Here is a 10,885-nt window from a genome sequence, read left to right as displayed (position 1 = left end):
ACAGACTGGGGGCAGAACGCTAGACAGACTGGGGGCAGATTGTTGGACACACGGGGGTAATATGCTGGACACACTGGGGCAGATTGCTGGACACACTGGGGCAGATTGCCAGACATACTGGGGCAGATTGCTGGATACACTGTCTGGAGGCAATGCTGGACACACTGGGGCAGATTGCTGGACACACTGGGGGCAGGACTGGAGGCATGGGCAGAATGTAGATACAGGGCATGATTGGAGACACGGGGCAGAATGAAAGACATGGGGCAGGATTGGATCATGGGCCAGGATGGATACGATGGGGCAGGATGGGGAGATCATACTGTCAGCTAATTTTCCTTACAATCTTTTCTTTTTAGGGGATGCAACATGAAAGTTCATCTTTTGAGGGTAAGCTGTTGTTTACAACACTTTTTTCTTATCTTTCGGAAATGTTTTTTTTGCAATAGATATTTACTTCTTAGTTTAACATTGTATGCGTGTGTCTGTATATCATTTTTTTTTTTTGGGGGGGGGGGGGGGCCCCATTCAAAAGTTCGCACCGGGGCCCGCAGGACTGTTGTTACGCCCCTGTATATATTCACAGCATGAGAGATATGCAGTAAAATATACACAGATTTACGTACACACAAAATAATCTTTTAGTCTAGCATTAAAAAAGTTTAGAAATTCGGATAGTCCAGTACTTAATTTACAAAAAGAGAAGTGAAAGATATTCTGGAGCAGGCGGTAACCACATAGGACTCTCACTTAAGTTCCTGTATACTGCTCTGCATTGAACTGAATAGTAATAACACAGTGTGTGATAAACTGGCTCTGGTGGTGACTACAGACATTTTATCATTTAATACTAAGATTAGGCAGGCTCCGATGATGCACTGATCATATATTTAAAAAAAATCCATTTAGCTCTGGATTTTGGACATAAAATAGATATGATGATAAAAGTAGAGATTAATGTTAGAATCCTCTATCCAAACAAGTATCCAACTTTCCAATAATCCAGAATACTCTGTAATCTACTGACTTTCAGTTCCTGCTAATAACAGAATAAAGCAACTTTCCTCAGGGGCGGGCAAAAAAAAAAAGATGGCCTATAGCAGAATTAAAACAGGGACCTATTATAATGTAGGGTTTTGCCCCCTAGGACAGGGAGGTTTAATATTTGCTTCCCCCTCCATGATCTTTGGGTCATTTCCCGACCCACATAATTTGCAAATAAAGCATGTTTTGTTTAAGGGAGTGCTGCACAGGTTCTCATCACCTAAATTGGATGGGTATGTGACCAACCAGGTCTGGGCCCCTGTCTCTCTAAGGGCCCCATAGCAGCAGCATTGGCCTGCAGCATTAGTACATACACCCTTGATTTTGCTGTATTTGTTTGCAATATATATTATTAGTGTGTGTGTGTGTGTGTCTATACATACATAAATATATTCAGAATTACATTTAATTAAAAAACAGAATTTCAAGCCATTTGCAATAAAGAGTAACAAAGAAAAAAAAATAAAAATATATACTTATACATATATACTCTTGTGCTTTCAACATTGTCCATATATCCTTGCCAACATTTGGTTGCAGAATGAAACAGCTACATATTTTCTTAGTATGACCGAGTCCAATATAGTGTTGTCATAACATGATGATACGGAATATTCCATAGGTTGATAGTCCAAGGCCCCGACTTTCATTGTATCCATAAGTAAACATACTTGACAGTGGATGTAATGTATGCGAGATAAAAATGTCATACAGTAAATGAATCGTGCACAAGGCTGTTTTATTTTTTGTCTTCCGTAATACATAGAAAACAATCTAGCAGGAGGTGGTTATCCACTAAGAGTAGAGGAATGACTGAGAAGGCATTCACTTGCAAGCCAGTTTTTTGTTGTGACTGTTCGTATGGGTAAGAAAGGAATCATTAGAACTGACTTGTGCTGCTCGGGTCACATTGTAACAATCGCACAATTGAAGGATCACTCTTGGCACCTTTGATAAACTCTTCAAGGGACAATTTACCTGAAAAGGAAATAAGAATGGTAAGTCCATATAACATAAGTGTATTATCTCTGTACTGTGCCATCCCTATGTGTATTATCCCTGTACTGTGCCATCCCTATGTGTATTATCCCTGTATTGTGCCATCCCTATGTGTATTATCCCTGTACTGTGCCATCCCTATGTGTATTATCTCTGTACTGTGCCATCCCTATGTGTATTATCCCTGTACTGTGCCATCCCTATGTGTATTATCCCTGTACTGTACCATCCCTATGTGTATTATCCCTGTACTGTGATATAGCTGTGGGTATAATCCCTGCGCTGTGACATTTTTGTGTATATTATCCCTGTACTGTGACATCACTGTGTAGAATATCTCTATACTGTGACATCACTGCATGTATTATCTTTGTACTGTGACATCACTGTGTTTATTATCCCTGTACTGTGACATCACTGTGTTTATTATCCCTGTACTGTGACATCACTGTGAATATTATCTCTGTACTGTGACATCACTGTGTTTATTATCCCCTATACTGTGACATCACTATGGTTATTATCCCTATACTGTGACATCACGGTTTATTATCCCTGTACTGTGACATCACTGTGTTTATTATCCCTGTACTGTGACATCACTGTGTTTACTATCCCTGTACTGTGACATCACTGTGAATATTATCTCTGTACTGTGACATCACTGTGTTTATTATCCCCTATACTGTGACATCACTGTGTTTATTATCCCTGTACTGTGACATCACTGTGTGTATTATCTCTGTACTGTGACATCACTGTGTGTATTATCTCTGCACTGTGACATCACTGTGTGTATTATCTCTGGACTGTGCCATCCCTATGTGTATTATCCCTGTACTGTGCCATCCCTATGTGTATTATCCCTGTATTGTGCCATCCCTATGTGTATTATCCCTGTACTGTGCCATCCCTATGTGTATTATCTCTGTACTGTGCCATCCCTATGTGTATTATCCCTGTACTGTGCCATCCCTATGTGTATTATCCCTGTACTGTACCATCCCTATGTGTATTATCCCTGTACTGTGATATAGCTGTGGGTATAATCCCTGCGCTGTGACATTTTTGTGTATATTATCCCTGTACTGTGACATCACTGTGTAGAATATCTCTATACTGTGACATCACTGCATGTATTATCTTTGTACTGTGACATCACTGTGTTTATTATCCCTGTACTGTGACATCACTGTGTTTATTATCCCTGTACTGTGACATCACTGTGAATATTATCTCTGTACTGTGACATCACTGTGTTTATTATCCCCTATACTGTGACATCACTATGGTTATTATCCCTATACTGTGACATCACGGTTTATTATCCCTGTACTGTGACATCACTGTGTTTATTATCCCTGTACTGTGACATCACTGTGTTTACTATCCCTGTACTGTGACATCACTGTGAATATTATCTCTGTACTGTGACATCACTGTGTTTATTATCCCCTATACTGTGACATCACTGTGTTTATTATCCCTGTACTGTGACATCACTGTGTGTATTATCTCTGTACTGTGACATCACTGTGTGTATTATCTCTGCACTGTGACATCACTGTGTGTATTATCTCTGGACTGTGACATTGCGTTTTTAAACCTCAATTCCCAAAGAGACGCAGTGTAAAATGTAAAGAATATAAGAATGCAATGATTTGGATATCTTTTATAGCCATATTTTATTCCCAGCAGAACATAGAACACAGATCAGAAGGTGAAATTTAGAATTTTTTCTATTTCATTTGAAAAAAATTAACTAATTTAGAAATAGATGGCAGCAAAGATCATAAAAAAGTTGGGACCAGGTTAACAAAAGGCTGAATAAGTGGTTCTAATGAAAAACAGCTGGAGAGTCAATATTCAGCTAAGTCACAGGACTGTGTATAAAAAGAGCATGTTAGAGAGGCAGAGTCTCTCAGAAGCAAAGATGGTCAGAGGTCACCAATTTGTGAACAACGGAGTTTATAAATCGTGGAACAATTTTAGAAAAAATATTCAACACTAAATTGCAAAGACATTTAATATCTCACCATCCACAGTACATAATATCATGAAAAGATTCAGCGATTCTGGAGAAATCCATGTGCACAAGGGACAGGACCGACAATCAATACTACAATACTAGATGCCAGTGATACACGGGCTTTTAGGTGGCATTATGTTAAAAAAAGGCATGATTTGCTAAGCAAGCCATGGATACAAGTGAAAGCTGTGTCATGCAAAGAAAAAGCCAAATTATCAACACAATCCAGAAAGAATGCCATCTTCTCTGAGCCAAAGATCATTTAAAATGGACGCCATGTCCTGCGGACTCAAGAGGAGAGGGACCATCCGGCTTCTTATGAGTGCACAATTCCTGCATCTCTGATGGTAGGGGGCTGCACTAGTGTCTATGGCACAGACAGCTTGCACATAATCGGGGCTATCAATGCTGAGCGCTATCTAGAGGTTTAGAACAACTTATGCTCCATCCAGACACTGTCTATTTCAGGGAAGACCTTTCAGCAAGACAATGGTAAACCACATACTGCGTCCATCCTAACAGCATGGCTGATGAAGAGTCTGAGGGATGAACCAGCTGACCTTTCACCAACTAGAGAACATTGCACACATGACATGAAAGATCCATCAAACTCCATTCACTGTGTACACTGCTCAGCATAAACGACTACATCCGCCTTTGAAAAGTAAGATTTTAATCAATATCTCAGTCAACGCAAAAACAATTTCCAAAGTTTTGATTAGACCGAGTTTCATAGAACATTTTTGTACACTCACACCATGAAAGTGAGGTTAATAATATAACCTTCATTACAAAATCTTCCGTTTTACACAAATTAGTTGACGCAGAAATTAATACATCACAAATAAAAAAAACTACTACATCTAGTATTTTTTATGAGCTCCATTTTATATTTAAGGACAGCACTAAATCTTCTAGGCAAGTAATGAACAAATTGGCGGCATATTGCAACATCTTTTTCCATTCTTCAGGAATGGCCTCTTTTAGAGCCTGGATGCTGGATGGAGAGTGATGACAACTTGTCTCTTCAGAATTCCCCATAGGTGATCGGTTGGGTTCAGATCAGGGGACACTTTGCCAATTAATCACTTTGACCCGGTTCTTCCTCAGAAATATAATAGTGACCTTAGATGTGCGTTTTGGATCCTGAAAAAGTGCTCGTCTACCAAGTGCACGGAGTGATGGTATCATCTTCCTTTTTAATATAGAGCAGTACATCTGTGAGTTCATGATACCATCAATGACATCTAGCTCCTGACACCACCAGCAGCGCTCATGCAGCCCCACATAAGGACAATACCATCGGTCACTGTAGGCACCATGCATTTTTCTTTGTACTCCTCACCTTTGTACACAGTTTTCAAGCAATCAGTTCCAAAAACATTTACTGTATCTTGGTCTCATCACTCCAGAGTATATAATTCCAGGAATTTTCATATTTGTCAACATGGGCCCTAGCAAATTGTATATGGGATTTTTTTTTTGCATGTGCTTTAGTAAAGGCTTTCTTCATGGACCACACCCATGCATCCCATTCCTTTGCAGTATAAACTGTATTGTATCGCGGGAAACACCAACACCGATTTGGCTTTCTATTTCTTTAGCTAACTGCAGTGAACTTGTATTTCCATTTTCTTCAACCCTTTTCATCAGAAGACACTTGTTTAGGTATTACTTCCGTGGTTGGCCTGGACGTCTCTGTGAGGTGGTTGCAGTTCCATCTTTGTAAGATTTTGCATCACTTTTGCTACAGTATTCTGCTTAATAAGTAAAGCTTTGCTGATCTTCTTGTAGCCTTTCTTGTGTAAAACAATTATTTTCTTTCTCTCGTCTTATGACATTTCTCTTCCATGTGGTGCTATTGCTGACATCACGAAATGGGGAGGGGTTTTCTTTGTTAAGTAATGCCCTTTTTCTATTCAATTGTCTGCTGGATACTTGTGTAATGAATAATTAGACTTACCTGTAGTTGAACTTTAACTGGAATTTTGTAGTCTAAGCTTTAGCTTTGATCCTAAGACTTTTTTTGGGTATACCGATTTTTGCAACATGGTCTTGAATACATTTGCTAGGAGAATTTCTTTATTAGAGTGTACAAAATAAATCTTGTTTGCAATCAGTGGCTCACATTTCTGGGAGTATTTTGTAGTATGGTATCCCATAGAAAATATTGATTCTGAAAGGAAACTGAAAGTTTTGGGGGTACACTAATTTATGCTGGACACTGTAGATGTGGCAGCTATCGGAGCTGATAACAGTTGATCGGTAGGGGTGATGGGTATTTGACCCCCCACCAATTTGATGTTGATCACCCATCCTAAAGATAGGTCATCAATATTGGGAACTTGGAAAATACCTTGAAAGGATTTCTAAAAAGTACATTTCTTTCTTACGTCGTAATAATCAATTATCGAAAATGTTGATAATACAGCAGCAGGTCCACAGGTTAAAAATATAGACTAGAGAAAAAGTTTTAAGAAATTAAAACTAAAAAGTGGAGTTTGCCAGCTGTCATATTCTTCTACCTATTTTTTTCTTTTTTTTTTTCAAATGTATTATGCTGAGGTCTGAAAGCATGAAGTCCTCTTCTAAATGACATGTCATTATCTTACTATAATAGGCCATTTCTATGGCAACATGCTTATTGGGATACAAAAGAGAAGAAATGGCAAAAAAAAAAAAAAAAAAATATATATATATATATACATATATATATATATATATATATATATATATATATAATTATAGAAAAACTGTTCTCCGGGAGTGGTTTATAATTATAATGCTATTTTCACTCTCGAGTATCCACAACAGAGCTCCCAGCTTTTACGGAACATGACTAATAGGTCTCTTTGATGGAAGTTCCTTTTTAAACATAAAATGGGTCTGGAAGATGGATGAAGCTCATAAAGACTGATTTTCATAGATCTTACACTGAAGGACAAAGAGCAACGTGTGCTCAGACTCTGAGTCTCAGGAGTTTTGGATTCAAAGACCATTTACTAGTATTCATTTTGAAATCTCATTAAATAAAAACTTCCATGAAAATGTTTTTTTTGGGGGTGGATATAAGGAGGTACAACCTCCATAAAATAATCACCTTCAGTTGTATACATCACAATAATTTCTGTTATCATTCTCCCACATCTGACAAACTTTAACGTAAACACTAAATCTGTAAGCCTGAAAAAAACAAGTAACTAAACTTTTTTTAAATTATCTCCCATTCTAAACATTGCAAAGTTCTGAATTTATGTAATATACTTTATTAGAATATTTTACTTCTTTCTGTCCTTTAGAAGATGCTTTCAACTGCTGCTCTGCAATATCCATATACTATATATTGAACAATCTGTGTACGGGAATTTCCCTGTCACACACAGAAGCTCAGATAGGGAAAGTCCTGTACACAGAGTGTTTGAATATAGTGTATAGATATGGCTGAGCAGCAGTTGAAAAGAGTTTCTAAAGGGGCATGAACTGGGAATTGAAACAGCACCGCCTCACGGTGTTTGTAAGAGAAGAAAGAAAAATAAATTAATGACGTATGTTACAAAAATGTGTAACTTTGCAATGCCTTGAGGTTGAGGATTATTAAATGAAAAAAAAAATATTATTTAATGGTTTATAGTTTCTAAAGGAGGTTACTGCTTTGCATTGGTTTTCCTACAATTTGCTGTTCAGAAGGGATAATGTTATGATCCTTAGTGGTTGAGGATCACAAATACTCCAGCTAAGTAACATACATAGGACAAGCTCTAGGGAGGTAGCAAACTGGACTGACCGCAAATCTGAACCTATCCAAACACACTAGAAGTAGCCGGTGAACGTGTCTAAAAATCCTAGACGTCTCGAGCCAGCCTGAGGAACTAACTACCCCTAGAGAGAAAGAAAGACCTCTCTTGCCTCCAGAGAAATAATCCCCAACGATATAGAAGCCCCCAACATATAATAACGGTGAGGTAAGAGGAAGGCACATACACAGGGGTGAAAACAGATTTAGCAAATGAGGCCCACTAATACTAGACAGCAGAAAATAGAAAAGGGGTCTGTGCGGTCAGTAAAAAACCCTTACAAAATATCCACACTGAGATTTCAAGAACCCCCGCACCAACTAACGGTGTGGGGGGAGAAACTCAGTCCCCTAGAGCAACCAGCAAGCGAGGAAATCACATTTTAGCGAGCTGGACTAAAAACATAATAAATGCTGATAATCAAAAAATGATCAAACAAAAACTTAGCTGGTCTTGGAGAGACTGGGAGCAAGGTAGTCACAAGGAATCTGAAGAGCACTGAATACATTGAGAGCAGGCAAGGAACTGAGTATCCAGGTGAGCTAAATAAGAAACCAACCAAGGATAACGAACCAGCAGATGCTGCCAACCTGCAGAAAGACAACACTACACAGTATCGCTTGTGACCACTAGAGGGAGCCCAAAAACAGAGTTCACAACAGGATACCACTGCTGGGACCTCCAGCAATCAACTGTAATAGGTGGACTAACTGGATCACAAGAGTTTAATTCTCCTGCAGCACCACCATCTGGAGAAAGGAAGCATTACAGAGGCCTCATGAAAGCACCACTCCAGCATTCTTTTTACTTCCACACTGGTTTGGTGCCATTAATCTAAGTTCACTGCCCACATTATACTCACCAGCCGCCGTCTTCTGCTGTTCCTGGCGCCACTCTGGTCCTTCACGGCCATTTTGTGACAGCAACATCTCAATGTAAGACTATGAAATCCTCGTTTTGGCTTTCATAGACTTACGTTAAGTTGTGACTTCCGACTTGCCCAGCAAACACAGGAGTGATCTGGTGGGTCACAACCTGCAGAATTCGGACTGACTGGCGCCGATAACAGAAGAAGATGTCGGCTCGTAAGTATCTTACTAAATGACTTTTTAAATGACCAGTATTTAGCAAGGATAATATTTCACAGAAGAATAGGCATATCAGGATTGAGGCAGTGCCTTTCTAAATCTTTGCCTTAGCCTAGAAGACTTTTTGGCTCTCTAAAGGTACCGTCACATTAAGCGACGCTGCAGCGATAGCGACAACGATGCCGATCGCTGCAGCGTCGCTGTTTGATCGCTGGAGAGCTGTCATACAGACCGCTCTCCAGCGACCAACGATGCCGAGGTCCCCGGGTAACCAGGGTAAACATCGGGTTGCTAAGCGCAGGGCCGCGCTTAGTAACCCGATGTTTACCCTGGTTACCAGCGTAAAAGTAAAAAAAACAAACAGTACATACTCACCCAGCGTCATACCTCCCCCAGCGTCTGCTTCCTGACACTGACTGAGCTCCGGCCCTAACAGCACAGCGGCTTTCACTTTCACTTTAGGGCCGGAGCTCAGTCAGTGCAGGAAGTGGACGCCGGGGGACGCACATGTAAGTATGTACTGTTTGTTTTTTTTACTTTTACGCTGGTAACCAGGGTAAACATCGGGTTACTAAGCGCGGCCCTGCGCTTGGTAACCCGATGTTTACCCTGGTTACCAGTGTAAAACATCGCTGGTATCGTTGCTTTTGGTGTCAAACACAACGATACACGGCGATCGGACGACCAAATAAAGTTCTGGACTTTATTCAGCGACTAGCGACATCACAGCAGGATCCTGATCGCTGCTGCGTGTCAAACTAAACGATATCGCTAGTGAGGACGCTGCAACGTCACGGATCGCTAGCGATATCGTTTAGTGTGACGGTACCTTAAGTGAACCTGTCAGCAGGATTGTGCACAGTAACCTACAGACAGTGTCAGGTCGGCGCCGTTATACTGATTACAATGATACCTGGTGATGAAATCTGTCTTGTGGTTGTTGTTTAATCTTTATTTTCAGTTAATGATATGCTCGTGCTCCGGGTCGGCCTGTGGGGGTGTACTAGAGAGAGAAGAAGCTGAACAGACCACGTTCTCCTCCTCTGGCACAGCCTGGCCAGTATTATTTCATTCCAAAGAGTGTCGACGAATATAAATTTACAATATTAATAACATTAAAAAAAAAAAAAATACAGATGTTAGAATTACAAAAATGGGTTAAAAAGATAAGTGTTAGTGAAATGTAAGTGATCACAAGGGAAAGTTGAGAGTTTTAAATAAGGAGTTAAAAAATGATAAATATGAAGATGTGCATCCTACCATCATTATTTGTGTCCATCTGCTTGAAGATCTTATCTGTCCTCTTCTCCGGTGTAGACTCATCTTCTGGCATTTTCATCACAGATGATACCATCTTGTAGATTGCCTGTAGATGAGAGAATACTTAGATTCTTTCTCCTTCTCTATGATTATAAATCCTAATAATTTTCTATCTTTCCATTCATTGCAAAACTTAATTTTTGAACAATCCATCACTTTTTTTTTCCCCAAGCTCGCATTGTAATGTTTGTAAGTATGGGGCTATCTATTTTTTTATAGGTTGATTTGATAAAAGTGTGCAGCTTTTGTAATTTTTAACACTATGTCAAGAATGTCCAGTTCATTTTTGCGTGTCTTTGGAACAAGATTCACATCTGTTTGATGCCCGCAGTGAGATTCTAGGTGGCAGCACGTTACAACAAATGCTGAAGGAAGTTCCTCCACAACTTCTTTAGATAGAGTTACCATCTACTCAGCGTATAATACTCACAGTCTGGTATAGAATATTTACAGTATTACTAAGGGGAATTACAAAATGTGTTAAAAGCAACACAAACAACAGGACAGAAAAAGCTCAAGGCATCTCGATTATAAGGATGTCTCCTTAGCCATAGAGGATCGTCAAGAACCATGTTGTCTTGGTAGCTGTCTCAGTAGGCAATCCAACTGTG

At 39.6% G+C, this 10,885-nt stretch overlaps 1 protein-coding gene across 1 annotated transcript in view; it reads right to left on the bottom strand.

The window, feature by feature from the left end:
• Window positions 1-579: 579 nt before the first annotated feature.
• Window positions 580-10,885, bottom strand: part of HPCAL1 (hippocalcin like 1) — a 260,039-nt gene continuing 249,733 nt past the window's right edge. Inside the window, exons 5-6 of the mRNA XM_077291427.1 lie at window positions 10,215-10,320; window positions 580-2,022 (exon numbers count right to left, since the gene is read on the bottom strand). Coding sequence (XP_077147542.1) covers window positions 1,925-2,022; window positions 10,215-10,320 — 204 coding nt within the window. The 3' untranslated portion in view covers window positions 580-1,924. The remainder of the gene's footprint in view (window positions 2,023-10,214; window positions 10,321-10,885) is intronic.

This window comes from Ranitomeya variabilis, chromosome 2, assembly GCF_051348905.1.
Source record: "Ranitomeya variabilis isolate aRanVar5 chromosome 2, aRanVar5.hap1, whole genome shotgun sequence".
NCBI classification, from domain to species: domain Eukaryota; kingdom Metazoa; phylum Chordata; class Amphibia; order Anura; family Dendrobatidae; genus Ranitomeya; species Ranitomeya variabilis.
The sequence above is the reverse complement of the archived record's forward strand: the minus strand, read 5'-3'. Positions and strand labels throughout refer to the sequence as shown.